Genomic DNA, 20,437 nt, shown 5'->3' on the forward strand with positions numbered 1-20,437 from the left:
AAAGTTAACATGCAGAAGGCAAACAAATCCATGAGTAAGGACAACGAAAGTGTAAAGAAAGAAGGAGAAAGTGGCAGCAAAGACAAAGAAGGGGAAAAAGGCAAAGAGGGGGAGCAGGAGAAGGGGAAAAGAGAGGGAGAAGGAGAAGGAAAAAAGCAAGGAGAAGTATGAACAGTGAAGGGAAAAGAAGAGGACAAAGAGAAAGAAAAAGAAGGGGTACCTGGGGGTGGAGTAGCCATTTTTGGCAGAGCAATGGAAACAGTATTGAACAACACTACTGAGGCACTAGAAGCCATCGAGATAAATATGACAAGCAGAGTATGGTAAATCACAGTGTAAGGGCTTTGTATGTGCAAATTGAGAAAATACATCACTTAGAAGGGGAGTTCCTTTTCCAACCGATTTCAGACTGGTTTCAAAGAATTGGGGTGGGGGTGGGGGTGGAAGCAAGTAGTTGCAATAATTCTGACTGTTATTGGCAGCTTTATAGCTTTGTGTGCTAGCTTATATGGCTGTTGCATTTTTAAGTATATATTCAAGTAGATGGTCAAACGGCAAGGCAAAGAAGATCCAACCCTTTGGGTAAGAAGAGATTGTGATGTGTAGACTGCTATCGTCCTTTGATCATCTGGGGGTGGAATGTATTGGCCCCAGGAGCATAATCAAGTTACCTGTAGTGAGGGGCCTAGAGATTCATAATGCTTGCTTAAGTTCATTATTGGTGCAATTCCCTTGCTAGTAAGCCTCTGAGCATGCAAAGATGAGTCAAAGGGCCGATAGCGCAGCCTAGCACATTCCATACTAATGGAATCAAGATGTGCCTGGGAAGTGAAATGTGTTTATGCTGAGCTGCAGGTGGCTGTGCTGGGACCCACGCAATGCTAGTCTAAGCTGGGAATGAATGCTAGGGGGCGGTTGTTGCTGTTATGCTGCCTCATTGCTAACATGTATGGTATAAAACCCATTGTACCCCATGGCTCTGGGTTCAGAGAAGCTGTGTGATCCAACCATTGGGTATGCCTGTGAGCTGTGTTACTCAATAAAGTATCTCCTTGTACGTAAACCTAAGGATCTGATTTATCACTGTCTTGGCACCTCTAAATTAAGAGGTTGAAGCCCACAGCCGGGGCAATACAACCAATCCTACTATATAAGTATGAATTTTATTTCATCACACATCTTTAAATTAAAACTACTTATTTACAATCATACAAAGCAATCTGAATAATAACAGTGTTGGTGTGTTAGTGGAATTTTGAATTGCTTGCTTCAAGGTATGTGAACAAAAGTGATTAGAAGTAGTTTCTAACAAGAGTTTGCATAAGATCTTTTTCTTCTTTCTCATCATACAAATGCTTCTTGATAATGTTACATAATGTTCTTTAATATTGCCTCTTTTCAACAGAAAAAGCAATGAAGAAGCTAAAAGAGAGAGACAGAGGCTGTCAAGCCTGAATGTAATGGAACCAAGCCTCCTCCAATTTTACATTTCCCGACAGTGGCTGAATAAATTCAGGACTTTTGCAGAACCAGGACCCATTTCAAATAATGATTTCCTCTGCATCCATGGAGGTGCGTGTACAAGCATGCAAAACTATCCACCCGTAAAAATGAAAGCTCATTTTGTTACCCTGAAATATAAAATCCTGTTTTGCTTGACCTTTACTCTTACCATCTTACATACCTTATCTAATTAAGTAAAGATTTGACCATGCAATGTGATAGCTTGCTGTCTCCCAACTTAGCAATCATTGACCTGGTTCACATGATCACGCAGCCTGCCGTGGCTTATTTAAACAGTTCATGTGTTCTGGGTGGTTTGTTAACCACACCAACAACCCATCCTCATCCGGTTCAGACAACATGCAAGCATGGTGACCACTCCCATGGTTGAATATTCAAAATGGCCCCATGGTGGGCTGTGGTGATCCTGTGAATTGGCTCATAGCCTGACTTCCCCCATGTCTCATCGACAATAGAAACAGCTTCTGTTTGACCTTTAACTTTTTGAGGCATGCATCTTTTCAAATGCGGATTGCTGTTACAGATTGCCACCACAGATATAAACTTGATATAGCTTGCTAGTTGATGGTGAACAATAGGTATTTCCTCAATTGTCACTAATGGCCCATTAGGCTAGTATTTAACTTGGAACCTATAATAAAATATGCCTTAGTGTTTGACCGCCCAACAACCTTTTTTTTTGCTGTTTATATTCACATATCCTCCAGCCCTTTTCCCCCCAACTTGTTACCCACTGCTTCAGCCACTGGCAGGGAAAACATGCCTAACTCCATCAAAATCTTTTAAAATTCTACCATTCTCAAAATCAATAGATAGATGATCATATCCACTTATTTGAAGAATTCTGTTAACTATGAACCCACAAATTTGGTATCCCCTTATGGCCTATGCCAGAGTTTTATGCCACAAACCCTGAATTTTGTGCCATCACCCACAAGAGTGTACCAGTGTGGGATCCTACTGAACATCCCCAAGCCAGTGTTGTTGTATCTCCTCAAAATGTATGCCAGGGCATTATGCTAATTCTGTACTACAAAACCCAAGTTTTGTACAGCCACTTCTTAGTGTGTAATGACATCCAGTTGGGATTCATAATTAAGACCACAAAAACCCAGTCATGAAAACCAAATTTTGGTATCACATCAAAATGTATGCAAAAGTTTTGTGCAGATTTGCAGATGTTTATTTGTGTACTTTTCAGTGCGGAAATTGGGTACTTAAATGTTACTTAGCTTCTAAAGGGAAATTTATGTAGTGAGTAAGTAACTGAATAATATTGGGAAGTGGCAGCATCCTTTAGAATAACTTTAGATCCAGTGAGCACAGGCGATGAAGCTATGGTAAGAGGTGGCAATACAAAAATTGGGGGTCTTGGCACAAAACAGTGTAAACCTAGTGCAAAACTCGGTTGGGTCACACCTGGATTAGACAATCAAATGCAAAACACTGGAAACACTTTTCTCTGTTTTTTATTCTGTGATCATCCCAACTTGGATTTGGTTAAGGTTTTGTTTGATTTGGGCAGTATCCAATGGGAATGCTCCACTACGCTGGTTCCATTGTGTTCACAGGGCCCACAGCTTGCGCAACTGGGTTTTTGTGCTTCTAAAGCTAAACTGCCTTCTGTGAGCTCCTCTGACCTGCCTTGTTCCAGCAACTAGCGTTTTAGCTTGTTTTGGGTTATTTTTAGAACTGCAAAAGCCCTGTTGTGCAAGTGGTAGGTCGCATGAGCGCATGGGCACAATAGGATACTACCCTTTGTTTTGCTTTTGGTATCTCTTATTTTAAAGCAGGCTTTTAAAAAAGATGTCTGGTTTCGGAGAACAATCTTGTATTTGAAATGAAACAGTCCCTGGGCTCAAGATTTTTTCATCATCTCCAGCTTGGCCCCCTGAATAGTAAATAAGCCATCAGTGCCTGGAAGGAAGATTTAATTTTAGTTTGCTAGATTTAATTTTAGCACGAAGAATGCTCTTAATGGTGCCACGTGATGCGTTCAAGATTAGACAAATCGATTAGTTCCTACAATTGATTATAGCTGCTAGTTGGAATATCTCAAGGAATCTTATATCCGTAGTGGCTGGATTCCACCCGTAGGACTGATTCACACATCAGATATGTACTTGATTACTGTACATTTGATTGGATTTAAAGAGTCAAACATTTACAACTTATGTTTTGGTTCTTTAATTGGCTTAGTGAAGTGCGGCTTGGTTTTAACTCACAGTTTTGGCATGTTCTATTTGTTTGTTCAACACTGGCATTGTTAAGGAAGAACAACATTAGCTTATATGTTGTGGTCATGAATTCTACGTTTGAAAATAAGCCTGACCTCCTCAGCCAATTTTGAGATGTCAGAGAAAGATGTAAAACAAACTCCTCCGCTTGTAGAAAAGTAATGGAAGATAAATTCTTATTGGAAAACTATTGGAAAGGCAAAGTGGCTTTTTCCCCAGATATATATGAATTGAAGTATTTTTTAATCTTATTATATAATTTCACTAGTATTGGAAATACAGAGGCCACAATAATAGAATTTAGGAGTTTTTCTCAAGCTTATAGGAATGCAACTTCAGATTTAGTCTATAAAAATATTCCCAATAGAAGCTACACAAATCCCACCAGTCAGCTTTAGAAAGACAAGGCTGCTCATGAACTGTGGCTTGAATATAAAGTAGCATGAGGTTGCTTCCTTCACACACAAGCCTTTTATGTGTTTCCTTTCTGGAAGCCAACCTTTGCATCCCTCCACAGTCCCTTCCCAAAGGTTGGAGAATCTCTGGAAAAGCTTTTGAGAGGGGCTTGGGTTGTAACTCTGGAGGAGGTGGTAGAAATGGGAGATCTTCTTCTTGGCTGGGGCATATTGGAGCCAAGCAGTTGTTCAGAATTATCTGATTTTGTTTCTGTGTTTTGAAATTTGATGACTCTTCTGCAAATGAAGACATAAGAATAACATTTTGTATATGCATTAGTGACATAACTGCATTTCAAGTTCATATCTAGCATAGTCTCCCCACTCAGTTCCAAGGGAAAGTGATTACATGCATTTTTGGCAGCTTAAAATGCTCAGCTTGCTGAGTCAGAAGTTGAATCTTTTATTGTTTTCAACTGTTCTGAAGTGAGGCATAATGAAGCACATGATTTCTCAAATATTTAACTTAACTATATTTAAAGTGGTAAAAATATTCACATGAAACCTCTTCATTTTCACAGGAGTTCCTCCACACAAGGCTACTTCTATAGAGGACCTAGTAGTAATGCTACCTCAAAACATATGGGATAACTTGTATAGCAGGTAAATTTCCAGTTTTGAAATAGAATGCTTTTGATGTTTGGTTTATATGCAAAGGAAATAGTATCACATAAAAACAAGTAGGTAATTTTCTGTAAAGCCTGCATACCATATAGTACAAAACATTGTATTGTGTCCAGTGGTGGTGTTCCATTCAAGGAAGGCTCTTTGATCCAGCAGAAGCTTCTGTGATTGGAAGGCAGGGAGGCAATTTCTGCTGATTCTCCCTTTCCACTGAAGCCCCTAGAGTCCCCCAAAATCTGACCCTTCGTAACAGTGTGAGACATGATGCAGGGACCTGCAGGGAAGGGAGAATCTCTTAAAACTGTCTCCCCTGCCTTCAGTTCACAGAAACCTCTGCTGGACTAAAGAGCCTTCTGTAAGCAGAATGACAGTGTTAGATACAACCCATTGTCTTTCTGCAAACCTGTATGCTGATGTTGATCTTGTTCTGCAATAGATAGCTTAACTTGTTCATTTTGAGTCTTCTGCTTCGAATAAGCATCTAGACTTGTTTTATAACAATTTAATCCAAGGATTAATTTCTCCATTTCAAAAAGCAGGAGTGGACAACTTGTGCCCCTCCAGATGTTGTTGGACTGCAATTCATATCAGCCCTAGTGAGCATAACCAGTGGTGAAGCACGATTGGAGTTGCAGTTCAACAACATCTGGAAGGCTACAAGCTGGCGACCACTGTAAAAAAAAAAATCCTGTGTTTGAGTAGTTGATGACTGAACTCATAAAACGATACGAGCTCCTTTGGGATCCAATTCAGTCGGGGTTCAGGCTTGGTTTTGGCAAGGAAACTGCCTTGATTGCCCTGTATGATTACTTGTTTCAAGAGACAGGTGGAATGTAACTTTGTTAATTCTCCTTGATCTCTTGGCGGCTTTCGATACCATCAACCATGGTATACGCCTGGGGTGATTGCCTGGGTTTAGAGTGGAAGGTATTGCATTACAGTGGTTTCACTTCTGCTTGGATAACCAGCTCCAGAAGTAGTGCTTGGTGGGATATTGCTCAGCATGGGCTTCCACAGGGGCTGGTTTTATCCCCCATGCTATTTATCATCTACATGAAACTGTTGAGTAGGGTCATTTGGAGTTGTGCCAGGCTGCAACAGTAGACTGGATCAGGGCTAATAAGCTGAAGCTCAATCCAGGCAAGACTTAGATGCTTTTAGTGGATGATTCTTTTTTCTGGATGCGGGGGTGTTCATCCTGTTCTGAATGGGATTGCACTCTCCCTGAAGGAACAGATTTGTAGCTTGGGGTTTTTCCTAGAGCTGTCATTGTCATTCGAGGCTCAGAGTGCTTTTTACCAGCTTCAGCTATGCCTGGCTTCAGTAGCCTATGCACTGGTAACCTCCAGTTTAGATTACTGCAATACGCTCTGTGTGGGGCAGTTTTTGAAAATAGCTTGGAAATTATTAGTTAGTGCAAAATGCAATGGCCGGACTAATGGTTCCAGAAGTTCTGAGCATATAACACTGATTCTGGCCTGCTTGCGCTGACTGCCTATATGTTTCCGAGCCAATTCAAGATGCTGGTTTTGACCTATAGCGCCTTATACGGCTCAGGACTGCAATACCTGATGGAGCACCTTTCCCATTATGAACCTATCTGTACACTGCAATCAACATCTGAAGCCCTCCTCGGAGTTCCTCCTCAGAGTTCCTCCTCAGAGGGAGTTTCAGAGGACGGCAACAAGGGAGAGGACCTTTTCAGTGGTGGTCCCTTGACTGTGGAATGCTCTCCCCAGTGAGGGCCAGTTGACACCAACACTGTCCTCTTTTTGGCACCAGGTCAAGATTTTCCCTTGCTTCCAGGCATTTGAAGGCCTATGAGGACTGTTATTCTGTACTGATGTTTTAGTTGTTTTATTATAGTTTGGTATTTTAATGGAAATTGTTTTAATGGAAATTGAAAAGGGGTCACAGGGAGAGGGACAGGAACGGCAGACAAGATGGGTTCTACTGCGAAAGCCGCTGGGATGCTGGCTGGAGGACAGAGGGGGAAGGAAGGGGAGAACAACCCACAGTGAGCCCAATCGTCTATTGGGCGCACCATAGTTTGTCACCCATGCTGCATAGCTTACTTGTAGGGTGGGTTGTCATGTTGTGCGAACCTGCCCATTGTCTTAGGAACTTAAAACAACCCTATCATCAGGGAGCATAACCTAACTGTAACTATCTGCCTTTTGCCTACCAAGAACTCCAAAAACTATCCAAATGATGTTAAAACTTTTATGTTATCAATTACAAGTAGTGCCTGGTGGTATATTTGTATTTTGAAATCCAGGGGAGCCATTGGGCTTTTGACACCAGCTGTGTTTCTAAATTTTCTCAGAAACTGTCTTGATACATCCCCTTCTAACCAGAACTTTATAGCAATTTCAAGAACATGATGTTAAAATAAGCTCCCCTTTTAATGTGTTAATAAAATATTCTCTTCAAAGGATGACTCAGAAACGTTCCTTTCCTCATAAGCATTTTTAAAAGCTGTGATTTCTGTCAAGGACTTACCAGCCAAAAACCTGGAGAAAAATTGTCAGGGTAGATCAGCCTTCCCCAACGAGGTGCCCTCCAGATATTTTGGACTACTACTTCCAGGATTCCTGACTATTGACCATGCTGGCTAGCACTGATGGGAGTTGAATTCCAAAACATCTGGAGGTCATCAGGTTGGGGAAGGCTGGTTAGATAATACCAGGTAAGGTGGACTCTGTTGAGTCTTTGTAAAAGAAAAAAAGATGTACTAAAGTGCACGTTTTGACATTTGCTGTATATTAAAGCCTTCTTTGCATGTCATGCACACGTGGATAGATGTCTGGGTAACAGGGAACTGTCCTGTGCTGCTCGGTCTGTCCCCTAGCACTGTGCATGCTGCTGACCCCCCCACCCCCAGATATTTGGCCTGAATATCTGCAAAGGGGGCCTACACCGGAGTAGCTGAAAGAGGTCCACATGACTGGAACCTCTGTGCAATCCCAGATCCCATGTGAGGACGCCCATTTACAGACATTTGGGGCATACACATGGACATCAGGAGCAGAGCCAATCAGTGCAGTCCCACTCCCCTTATCCATGATATGTTCTACTTGATAATGCGTAAAAAGCGCTAAAGATTTTGATGAAACAGAATCTGTTTTTCAGTAATAGATTACATTCTGCATAACTGATGAAATGGGGGCGGCTTATTGTAGAGGGAGGTTATTTCTATTAAAGACAAAATACTTGTTTAGGAAACTGATGCTGAACAGATTAAGGTATTTGTTGTTCAACCCAAGAACATCCTTGGCTATCTAATACACAACTTTTGACACTTCAAAATCTACAATACAGGTAGGGAATTATTTAATATTCTATTATTACAGGTATGGTGGAGGACCAGCTGTTAACCATCTATATGTTTGTCATACCTGCCAAGTGGAAACAGAGAAAATAGAGAAAAGAAGGAAGACAGAACTGGAAATGTTTATTCGGGTAATACGTTCTTTCTCCTTTGTTAAATTAAGTATTTATTTCTTAAACGTTACAAATTCTTAAAACTAATGGCTTGGATCCAGAGACCCCATGAGCAGTACTCTGCTCATGGTATGCTTTCACTGGCAGGATTCCCCCCTCCTCCCCAATCTGGTCTGGCAGGTTGGGTGATCCTCCAGAACAGCATGGGAGGTGGCGCAAGGGTTGCAGGGGAGAAGGAAAAAGTGAAAAATATCTGTCCCTGTTCCAACAAGAGCTTCTGCTGGATCAAAGTTTCTTCCACAAATGGAGGGAACTCAGGATCTAAAACAATATTTTTCATTAACTTTTCTTTGGCCTTTCATAATGGATATTATACTCTGCAATGAAGGTTGTTCTTTCATATTCACATAGCATCCATGTTGGTGTGTGGCAGTGATGTTTCAGTATTGGGGGCAAGATTCCCATCATGTTTTAAAAGCTTGCTCTTGTGTGTGTATATTCAAGATTAAATCACCCAAATGTAGTGATTAAAAATATATATATCTCATAATAACTAAGATATATAAGTTCTCTTGAGGAACACTAAGTGACCTAGTTTGCACAACACGACATTCCATTGAGGGTTGATTTATCCTCGAGTAGCTGTGGCATCTGCCGGCCGCCATTATGAACATGCAAGCCCTGACCAGGGGTTGTCAGGGGTTGTTCTGTCATGTGAACCTGGCTAGAGGGAATTATTTGAGGGTTAAACAACCCTCGCATAACTCACAGTCTGTCGTAGAGTTATGTGAGGGTTGTTTAACCGTCATATAACTCCCGCTGGCAAGGTTGGTGCGACACGACAATCCCCAGTCTGGGGTTGCATATCCATAATGGTAGCCAGCATGTGTTGGAACTCTTCAACAGTAAATCAACACTTGATGGGCTGTTGTATTGTGCAAACTGGCCTAATGTGTGGCCTGAAGCCAGGGAAGATGGTCTGGCTTCCCTGCCCCTATGACAACACTGGTAGTGACCCAGCTCACATGTAATGAGTCCCAGGGCATAGTCTGAAGGCACATGAGGCAGCCACCTTGCTGAAGCTAAGTAGGTTTGGGTCTGGTCAGTGCTTGGAGGGGAGACCACCTGGGAACCACATGTAGCCACCTTGAGTTCCAAGATGGAAGAAAGGTGGGATATAAATGTAATAAATATATAAAGCTACTGTGGTTGAATTTCCCCACAGGGCATCTTGTTGCTGTGGCGGCTGCCATTTTGAATACTTGAGCTGTGGCAGGGGCACGCTGTAGCTTGTTGCATGCAAACCCAGCTAGGGTGGGTTGTTGGGGTGTTTCACAAGTCACCCAGAACCCATGCGCTCTTTTAGGGCTGCAGGTGGCTTGTTAACCACCTCAGCGACCCACCCTTGGCGGGTTTACACGTAACTACAAGCTGCGGTGCACTGCCGCCGCGGCTCGAATATTCAAAATGGCAGCTGCCACCGCAACAAGAAACCCTACGGGGAAATTCACCCACATGGCTTCCTGTTACATGTGAACCGGGTCAGTTGCTGCTAAAATGTTTGCTCCCACTGCTTGTGCGTCAGTTCATTCATGCATCCCACAAGAGAAGATCTAATGTAGTACCCAAGAGAGCTGACCCACCTTGTTTGAGGAGTTGTTGTTGTTGCAGAAGGAAGTAGTGACGTTTAGCATGGGCCCACCACAGTACTGTCCAGAATCCCCAGGCAATCTCTCAGTTGCATGAGAATAAAAACTAACATTAGAGAAGCTGAGGGCTTACTGAAGATCTATGTTCAATATCCATTTGAAAAAAAACAAAAAGAATGTTAGGTTCTCTAAATATATTAAGGATTTACCAACCTTATATGTTATTTAATCAAATGCTTTGCAGCTGGTTGATGACTGTGTGAACAGAAGCTGGACTAGATAGGCTTTTAGTTTGATCCAGGATGGCTCGTCTTACGTTCTTACTCCTCCATGTTTCTTTCGCTGTTAGCACCTGTATTGGTGGTTGACACTAGCTATACAAAGGAGTGGTTTTGCTTTAGTCACTTGACCATTTTGGGGGGGGACAAACATCCCTTGAACCCCTGGCTTGAGGTTGTTACTGCAGAACCATGTGGACTTGAGAACTACTGGATGGCCTCAGATCTAAACTTATATAAATTTTCTCTGCTGTTCTGAAATTATTATTCTACACCTAACTATGATGTCTTACAGTGCAATCCCAACAGGTTTACTCAGAAATAAGTGTAATTGGGTTCAAGGGGACTTATTCCCTTCTAAGTGTGTTTAGGATTGCAGACTCAGAGCTTGTTTTGTGTCTCTCAGCTCAACAGAGCATTTCAAGAGGAAGAGTCTCCTTCCATATTCTATTGCATCAGTATGCAGTGGTTCAGAGAATGGGAAGGGTTTGTGAAGGGGAAGGACAGTGGTGAGTGGCTTTCAGAACTCCTATCAGATAGTATGTGCTTTTTATAGTATACATTTACTCTTTCATCTGTCAATAAATTACTGTGGTAAAATATTAACAGAGCACAGGAACAAGCTCTTATAAAGAGCTCTAGAAACGTCATAGAAAATAAAGAGAATAGGACTTAATACAGCTTTTAGTGCATGGCAGTAATGCACATAGGAATCTACCATGGCTTGCTATTAAACCACCAGAGAAGAACTTGCTGTATTTGCAAGCATATTTCTAAAGCTCAGTTTGAATCTGCACTTCAAGGAGCCTTCATAATGGTTTCAATCAATAGTCTACTTGTAAAGGTCCATTTAAAGATTTGGGCAGTGACTCAGAAATGTGTTGTTGTTTTTAAACTGTTTGCAACGCAGGTAGCTGCTGTGCCCAAACAGCGGAAGATACACAGTTTCTTGTGTGCTTGTAAACAAGTTTGCTGGATTGTGCTCCTGGACTACATTTTGCTTTTCTTTTTTCTAATATCTTTTTAAGTGTATAATGTTTTCTTTAAAATCCCCCAGAAGTAGACAAAAATGGGAGGTACAGAAAGTACTAGTGTAGCTTTCCTGTTTTTGTTTGTTTTAGATAGTATCACTTTATCATTACCTCACCCCCTAACATATTTTTCTATCACACTAGATCCTCCAGGCCCCATTGATAACGGCAAAATTGCTATCAATAAATGTGGTGCTGTTGTTCTGAAACAAGGTATGGTTCTACTGATAGAGCCTGTTCTGCGTGCAGTTTTTCTCTTTTTCTACCAAAGTGGTGGTATGCATGTAGGACTTTCTGTTTTTGTCTCAATTTGTGTTGTATACTTGCTACATATGAGGTATTAGTATACTTGTAATAATAATTTTGCCATAGAGTTGGTTCCAGATTGGCCCTTCCATGAATGGAAGGGTTCTTTCAGTTCATGGGAGGCACGGGGATCCAGCAGAGACTCCCCATAGGAGGAAAGGAGTGGGGAGGTGATGTTTGCGATTCCCCTTTTCCCCTGCATTGCCTCTTATGTTTTTCCAAGGGTTCCCAAGTCCTCTAGAACAGCAGTACACCCCCTTCCTCCAGCATGAGTAGATCTCCACTAAACGCTGTCCTGGATCCAGCCCACACACTTACTATTTCAACTTCCCTCACTTCCATTTTAAACGAGAGCAATACTTAAAAATCTATATTTTAATGCATCTGCAAGACTTTTGATCATTCTTGAGTTTGAAGGCAAAACGTAAAGAGACATTGACTGTAGAGCTTCTCTTCTAAAAGTTGCGTACACTTTGAGTGTCATGCAGCACAGATCTTGCCATCTGTTGCTGTAGTGGCTTTCATTAAAAAAAAAAACATGCAGTTTTCTAGCCCTCATGATTGCTAGGGGAAAAGAAAATATGTAGGCACCTGTTCTAAAACGTAGACCTAGACAAAGACAAAAACTATTTGTAGGAGGGAAAATTCCTGTATAACTCCAAGACTCCTGTCAACCTCTTCAAGTTTAATTAAATAATTACCTATGAGAACAAAATGCTATGAACATGCACTGTTATTGGGTTGGACTGCAAGTACAATACTGTTGCTAAAACTGAAGTTATCCAGCTAAAGTGATCTGCACAGTCTGCTGTGCTAGCATTTCCTTGGATTTGGGTCTTTGGTATTAAAATGTTCTGCCTCTTTTGAGCATAATATTTTTTCAAACAGTTAAGATTTTAAAATCTTAAATCTTTGCAAACAATAATTGTTTTTCAGGAGCTGATTCTGGACAAATTTCTGAAGAAACATGGAACTTCCTAGTGTCAATCTATGGGGGAGGGCCAGAAATCACACTGAGGCCACCTGTTGCTCAAATTGAACCTGAACCATTACAAACTGAAGATAAGATTGAGTTAGAAACACGTTGTCTGTAACAATCAACACAAGGAATTAATTATTATGAGATACCTTCCACTTAACATACATTCTGGAAAAAAATTGTTTTGCTGTTTTGCTTTTGTTTTCCCTGTGAGCAGACAGGACTTTGGGCATTATTGCATCTGTGAAAAATGAATTGAGATTTGTAATATAGTGATTACAGTACATCTATTACAGATTATACTAATACATCTAAAATGTATTCGAATCTCTCAGAGAGACTCATCTGGTCTTGAAAATATAATTTTCTTGTCCTACATAGTTGTACATATTCAAAATACAGATGAAGGATTTAACAATTCTTTTCAATATATGAATTTCAAGGCTCTTTCCAATCAGGTTTTGTCAAGATGAGATTTAAAGGGTCTTGAACACCATTTGGTGGAAAGGTAGGATATAAATTTAACAATAAAAATAAATACGGTTTTAATGTTCTATGAAAACTCAGGAAAAGTTAGGTTTCACTTTTATTTGCACTGCACTATAGAAAAACATAATGAATTAACACTGTCAAATCCTTTTTTGAGTGTATAAACTATATGTATGATTTGTCAGCAGATATAAGTAACTTACTGCCTACTGTTCAGACCTTCACGTTTTTGTCATATATAAGCTAGTCTAATCAATAGTATATGTAACTAAACAAAGCCATAGTCTTTAGGAGTGTTTGTTGTGGAGAGCATGAAGTGGGTATGTTAACTGCTTGCACACTTGAGGAATTTTCTAGTCTTTTTTTAAATTAAACACATCAATAGTTTCATGTGGAAAAAATTGTAGAGTTATGCACTGCTCATTGGCATGATTCATGAAGTCCGATGTTGAATGAATACACACAGCAAGATTGCGAAGTATTCTAGATTATTCATATTGAAATGTTGAATGTGACCCAAATGTTTTTCTTTCTTGATATTGCTACCATATAAGCGATATTATTCAATGCTAGTTCAATAAAAACAATTTTCAAAATGGTAAAAAAGTGTTTTAACTTCAAACATTGTAAAGTCATGTTAGAAATATGTATTTTACATTGTTGCTATGATACATTATATAATTTCAAAAATGAAAGTTCCATTTTGACTGGAGAAACTTTCAAAAGTACATTTACTCTATATCCTTATAACACAACCATCAGAAAAATAAGAGAGCAGCAACAGTTTAATGCTGGTAGCTGCCTTCATACTCTTTTTTAAAAATTGCTTTGGGATAACAGTGCTAATGTTCGCTTCTAATATGAAGCGTTGCTTTATTCTGCTTTACCGTGTGATACAACTACTGCTGAAGCACAATTTGATGCTTGTCTATAAGTAAAATGTTAGTGGTGGTAAAAAATCTGTCCTGATTATACAGTCCCTCTGCCCCAATGTCCACAGGTTGGTTGTCATTTTGCCACTGAGGCCTCTGGTTCACTATACGTATAGCTATCTCTAAGAGATGAATGGGAGACCTTGTACTGTTTTGCATCTTTGCGTTAATGAGAAACGTTTGGCTTTGCACTTGGTCCTTTTTTTGCCTGTTTCTTAAAGACAAGAACCGTAGTACTCTGAATAATGCCATTGCTTCTGCAAGAGCAGCAGTTTCTTAGCCTTTTGTCAGCCCTAACCAGCGTAGCCAATACCGAGGAATGAAGTGTATTTTGGGACATAACATCTGAAGGGCCAGAAATTGCCCATCCCTGGTCTAAAGTAACAAGTCTTAACCTAGTTTTATAACTCTGAAGTTATTCTTTCTTCTAGGGTAAAAGGATCCTAAGGTATTTAGGAAGATACTGATCTTCATATAAAAACTCAAACACGTTGGCTGTCTGCAGTTCCTTTCATAATTAATTTGAATTCTTCATATTTGAATTCTTCAGGAAATCCCTGTTTTTTGCACATGCAGGTGGCAGCATATGGATATCTCTTGTGTACACGAACACATGGCAAGGGGTCATCTACATAAGACACTGGCTTCTCAAATCCAGCCCCTCAGGAGTTGCCTACTTTTCTCTGCCACATCCGTGCCACTTAGTTACTTATGTATCTGTGCATTGGTTTGTACTGTAAGCAGTGATGAGGGGCTTCTGTTTTTCCCAGCCTCGGTCTGATAAAGTTGTCTGGAAAATTAAATAAATAACAAGGAAACAGTATGGATGAACCAACTTAATCCTCCCTATGTATCTTGGGCTTTATCTTTAGACCAAACCACGTAATTCTAAAAGCAGTTATTTGTTCTGAGGGGAGATGGCACATCATTTTTCAAGTGGATTTCCTCTTCTGCAATGAGAAAAAACCTATGACAGGTTGCAAGATGTGTTTAGAATGGAGCTGTCAAAAGTTAGAAATGGGAGCTATTCTACATACTAATAATGGAGCTTTTTTCCTGCACAAATCCTTAAGCCACTTTGTGTCAGAGGTGGAGCGCAAATTGTCCTCACCCAATAGTGTCAAAAGTATAGTGCTTTACATTTTATTATATACATGAATGGCCACCATTTACTTTGTGAGAGAAAAATAAAAGGTGCACTTGGATGTTGTTTGTGGACGGACTAAATCATCCAAATCAAGCTTGCTCTCCTCCAATTCTCATTTGCATAGTCCTATCCTCATTTCTGTTTGTTTGTCATATTATATGACAATATTGATGAGCTAGCTTTTTTAACAGAAGAGTTATCTTTTTACATTTGGAAACTATATGAACACCTTTTTCATTAGATCAGGATCTTCTATGTGAACTCTAGCCCTTAGTTATAATTGACACTATGGTAAACAAACAAAAACAAAAGCTCCAGGACACAAAGCATGATATTTTAGCCTTTATGGCTTTAGAGATAATTGTGGATATAATCTTTGCCAATTAAGAAAATTCACACAATATAATTGTAAATCTCACGTAGATATCAATTTCATACACATCCTGATACTATGGATGTAAGCAACCCATGCAGCCTTTGCTTAAAAAATTAACAGCTTGATAAATACTTAAATCCAGATTATGAAATTATTAGATTCCCTGACATTTTTATATGACAGAAAAAAAGTTGGGATTAATGCATTATTTTTGTATGGAACAATGGAGAAAAGGAGATTTGGTTCTGCTGAACAGCCCCTCATCTTTTTATACATTATCAAACAATTATTTAAATTGCAGATTTAGTTTTTCAAGGAAATCAATATATTCATTGGTTTAAGTGTATTTCACTTATTCTAGGTACCTTTCCGTGACCTGATGTTTCAAACCAAGATGTCCTGGTTCCCATAGCAACACATCCTTCTCCTTTTCTCCCTTCCTCCCTGCCTTTCAAATGGTAGATCAAAAAGAGCTGAAATGCTGCATAGACGGATTTTTTTACATATGTGTCTCCTTCATCCCAACCAGGGCAAGCATCTTCAAAAGCAGACACACCTTTTTGTGTGATTTTCAGCCCTATTAGCCGAACTTGCTCTTTAACACTTGGCAACATTTAAATTGCTTTTAATTCTGTGGGTTAAAAATTAAAGATGAATCAAAATTGCTAATTAAAACTCTGAACTATTTAAATTATCATTTGATTTGTGAAAGTGTATAAGAGATAATGTAATATTAAGTTAAAGGCAAGGCAAAACATCCCTTTAAATAGCGGTAATGCTCTTACTTGTATTGAATTTAAAGTAGAATTGCTTCAGGTGCGTGTTATTACCCAATAAGAAAATGGCAGACCAAATAAATTCTGTCATAGAATACCATTTATTCTGTATTCAGTGTCGTGATACAGTCAGTATCAAGAACTGCATCAATTACTTTTATGACCTACGTTTTCATTAGAATTTGAACATAATTTGAATTTCAAAAGAATGGAATCCAAAGTACTAGCCTACTAATTTATGTGTCAGTAGATTCGGGGGGGGGGGAGAGAAAAGGCTGCATGTGCCACAGTACCATATTTCTGCAATTCTAGAAGCCATTTCCAAGGGCTAACTCTCAGACTGGTTCTTAAAGAAATCAACTAACCCAAACAATGAAACCTGGGCAGTAAAGGGAAAATCAGTAAGATTATTGGGAACTGAAAATGTAAATTTTAACTAAATGTGACAGCAGAAGTGATACCTTACTCTTCCATTGCCCAGTAATACCTAATCATACAAAATGCATGACGTGGTGTCATTGTAGTATGTTGCCTCAAAAGAGGCAGCCAATGAAGTGTAGCAGGGGCACATATATGTTCTGTCACTGGATTTTATGAGAAAGGTGGACAAGATGCAAGGCTGCTTTTTTGGGAACAGGTCAAATCTCTATGATGTCTAGTTCCAGTCTCAATCACCATCCATCCTAATTAAAACCAGCAGACTCTACTTCTCTTCCATGGGTGAGGAAGGAAACCATGTAACACTACTAGAGTTGAGTTGACACTTTTTCTTGACAAACTCTTTGTACTTAGCAACTGAATGATTGGCAAAATTCAACAACTGCCTTTTCAGGTATGGAAATGAAGCATCTCCATATCCTGAAAAGCCACAACTATTGCATTTTTTACCAGCTGCTAATTACAGAGCCTATGTGAGGGAAAACCAACCCTATGCTGGAAGTACAGTAGGCTCTCTAACTAGAACTATGTAAACTGCAAAAAGTGTTAAGTGCAGTTGCAGGAGCAAAAGATATCCGTGTGGCTATTTGTGCAGAAAAGTGCATGTCTATGTTAAAGGGCCAACCTCACTTTTAGATTGACTAGATTAGTGCTGCCAGTGTGGAGAGATGGGGTTTCAAGTTAATAAGGATGCCCGTTAAGTTTCCTGGTGGAACTCATTGTCTCTCTGGCAGAGAGATGGTCAGAGAATGTATGATCCCATCCAGTTGCATTTTGTCAACTTTCTACAACATACAGCCCAAACAATTTTCTTCCTTTCCTGGAAGGTGTGATCTCCTGATATACTTCCTCTAAACTGCCCTTTATATAGTTATTGGTCTGTTGGTTATTAATAAACATTTCTCAAAGGTTATATAAACAAGAACACAAAAATGCTCCTGTTGTACCAGACAGGGTCTATAATCCAGCACTCTGTTTCCAAGTTGTCAGCCATATTTCTCTGGAAAGCTCAGAAGCTTTCTGAACTATGGAAATAGCTCAGCTCAACTGGTTGGACCCTTAATTGAAGGTATGTGTCTGTATACATTGAAGTATCAATTTTAGCTATCATAGCTCACACAGCATTAGAAGCTTTGTCCTTTCATTAATTAGTTTACTTCTAGCCATCTAAGCTAGCAGTGACCACATCACGACAGTGAATACCATAAATTAATGTTACAGCACATGATGGTCATGACTCATTTAAATCCCGTTGGTTTCAATGGGTCTGCTCTAAGCATGATTAAGTCTGGATCTAACCCATAGTTTTGCCAATACCTACTTTAATATTGCAACCATAACATCAAAGGACCGAAGACAATTCATCAAGAGTGGTCTCATTAAACTTTTTGAACATTAACTTTATAAAGCAGAGAGTAGCAGTTTTGGGGAAATAGATGGCTTGTATTTAGAAATTACTATAATAGTTATTAACACCTTTTAACTTGTTTGATTCTGAACTAATGTAAGGCTGGAGTTATATACATTCACTTGGGAGTCCCATTGAACTCAATAGGACTTACTTTTGAGTAAATTTATATAGGTTCAGGGGACATGTGTCCTATAACTATAATGCGAACACAAAGATAATTAAGTTTGACACCTAAGCAGAAATAGACTATTTGGAATGAAAAAAATTGTCTATTGCATAGGATATAATTTATGTATTTATCCTTGAAGGGCAGTATAAAAATGTAATAGTGTACATAATGCTTCCCAATCTTTTATCCTCACAACAAACCTGTGAGGTATGTTAGACTGAAAGTGATTAGTCCCAGGTCACCCAGAGAATCTCATGGCAGAGGTGGGGATTGATCTCATATCTCCCTGGTACTCTGATTACGGGAAGCTCTTACTAGTCTATTATAGACTTAAAATAAGAAAACTTGGATGGATTTAGGATTCTAGCATTTTGCTATTTACTCTATTGAATCCTTGTGAAGTTGTGCAGTGATGACTGCAAAATTACATATTTAGTTGAGACAGATATGGGTTACAGATATATTTGCAAAAATCTTCCAATGGAGGCTGTGTTATGATCTAGGCTGGAGCAGGGATAGGCAACCTGGTGCCTTCCAGATGTTTTTGGACTACAGCTCCCATAATCCTTGACCACTGGCCATATTGGCTGAGGTGTATGGGAATTGTAGTCCAAAACATTGCCTACTCCTGGTCTAAAGGTGTTATTTATTTACAAGAGAACAGACCTGGCTTTGCCTGGCTTCCTGTAATACAGTGATGCCTTAAAACAAAGTTACGTAGCTTTCAAGAGTTGGACACATTGTGCCTGCCCTGTCTGAAGCCACAACTGCTGGCAACTTTAAGCACAGCATCTGCCATGAGGAACCCCTATAGCCCCCCTGAGGAAGGGGTATACCCACTCCATTCCTGAGGGGGACTGCCCCACAGCACAGGAGAGGGGGCAATCATCTAACTCTGTCCCTAGGACTACCACCCTGGCTTCAAACCATTTCAACTGCAAAAATATATACTGGTCAGAGACATCTGCCACCTAGTGGCTGAAGATGAACTGTGGGCTTCAAACACATTTAAATTAATATCAACTAATGCATTTCAAAAACTACCCCCAAGATGCATACCTATAGGGTACCCTTTGTATACATGCCAAGTTTTAGGTGTCCAGGTTTCACGGTCTTGGAGCTATGGCACTAGCAGACAGACACACACCTATTACTATAGATCATATATATCCTAGCTTTGTAACAAAGGTGTCCCCACCCCAACCAGTCGTGTCCGACTCTAGGGTGCGGTGCTCATCCCCGTTTCTAAGCCGAAAAGCCAGCGCTGTCGGAAGACGCTTCCGTGGTCATGTGGCCGGCGTGACTGAACACCGAGGTGCACGGAGCGCTGTTACCTTTCCCGCCGAGGCGGTGCCTATTTATCTACTTGCAATTTCTTGCTTTCGAACTGCTAGGTTGGCAGGAGCTGGGACTGAAGACAGGAGCTCACTCCCTCACGCAGCACTGGGGTCTCGAACTGCTGTCCTGCTGACCTTCCGGTCTGCAGTTCAGGGTCTTAACCAGTAAGCCACCGCAGCTTAAGCTTTGTAATATAGTCTATAAAATAGAACTCAGGAAAAAAAACATCCCCCCCCCGCATCAAAATAAACCACTGAACAGCATATTAAATGTACATTCATGTTGGTTTAAACTGGCTTTATTTGGACTTATAGACCTTTCTAATTTTTGTAACACTTTATTTGAAGGCCTTTCCCGTGCTTTTATGGTTGACAGCTGCTTTTGGGCGTCGAGTATGGAAAGGTGGGGCGCACGTTTTTATAATAAATAAATTCACCTACGTTGTACGCGTGCCATCGGCGGGCAGCCAACTGCGTCAGGTAAATCCGTGAATTTACCTATCCGACCCTAGCGGGAGAGGCCGCCCCGCCAACGAACGGGGGGGGGCGGCGGGGCTCTCGCAGAAGCGCCGCCGCTGCGCCAAGGCGTTCGGCGGGACTTATTTCCGGCCGAGCAGCCTCGCAGCGCGCTGCGCGGCATTTCCTCGGGGCGGAAGGCGGCGGGATTTCTGACCCTGACGTCCGCTGTCCGCGCCGCCTCATTTACCTTCCCGGGCCGCAGCCCGCGGCCGGGCGCGCCGTCGTCCCGTGGGCCAAGCCCGGCCCAGGCCCGTCAGGGCGGCTTAGTCGCCTCCCTCAGTTAGCCAGCAGGAGGAGCTGCAGGGAGCGGCCCCCA

The 20,437-nt window shown here is 40.7% G+C and overlaps 1 protein-coding gene and 1 long non-coding RNA gene across 12 annotated transcripts in view; one reads left to right on the plus strand and one right to left on the minus strand.

The window, feature by feature from the left end:
• Nucleotides 1-13,825, plus strand: part of USP33 (ubiquitin specific peptidase 33) — a 53,401-nt gene extending 39,576 nt beyond the window's left edge. For 10 of the 11 annotated variants that reach the window (XM_084852159.1, XM_084852160.1, XM_084852162.1 and 7 more), the window contains 6 exons: nt 1,406-1,572; nt 4,738-4,819; nt 8,194-8,302; nt 10,618-10,720; nt 11,387-11,455; nt 12,485-13,825. In XM_084852159.1, coding sequence (XP_084708285.1) covers nt 1,406-1,572; nt 4,738-4,819; nt 8,194-8,302; nt 10,618-10,720; nt 11,387-11,455; nt 12,485-12,642 — 688 coding nt within the window. In that variant the 3' untranslated portion in view covers nt 12,643-13,825. The remainder of the gene's footprint in view (nt 1-1,405; nt 1,573-4,737; nt 4,820-8,193; nt 8,303-10,617; nt 10,721-11,386; nt 11,456-12,484) is intronic. The other variant, XM_084852167.1, reaches the window with a different exon arrangement.
• On the minus strand, nt 1,402-20,373 carry LOC146348022 (uncharacterized). Its single transcript, XR_014790507.1, has 3 exons — nt 20,044-20,373; nt 9,928-10,073; nt 1,402-4,453 (listed from the first exon to the last, which is right to left on the minus strand). It is a non-coding gene; the product is annotated as an uncharacterized LOC146348022 (long non-coding RNA).
• Between the last annotated feature and the right edge of the window lie 64 nt (nt 20,374-20,437).

The sequence above is a fragment of the Heloderma suspectum genome, chromosome 4 (genome assembly GCF_057233095.1).
Source record: "Heloderma suspectum isolate Gila_16-S chromosome 4, 16-S_ref, whole genome shotgun sequence".
Taxonomy (NCBI): Eukaryota; Metazoa; Chordata; class Lepidosauria; order Squamata; family Helodermatidae; genus Heloderma; species Heloderma suspectum.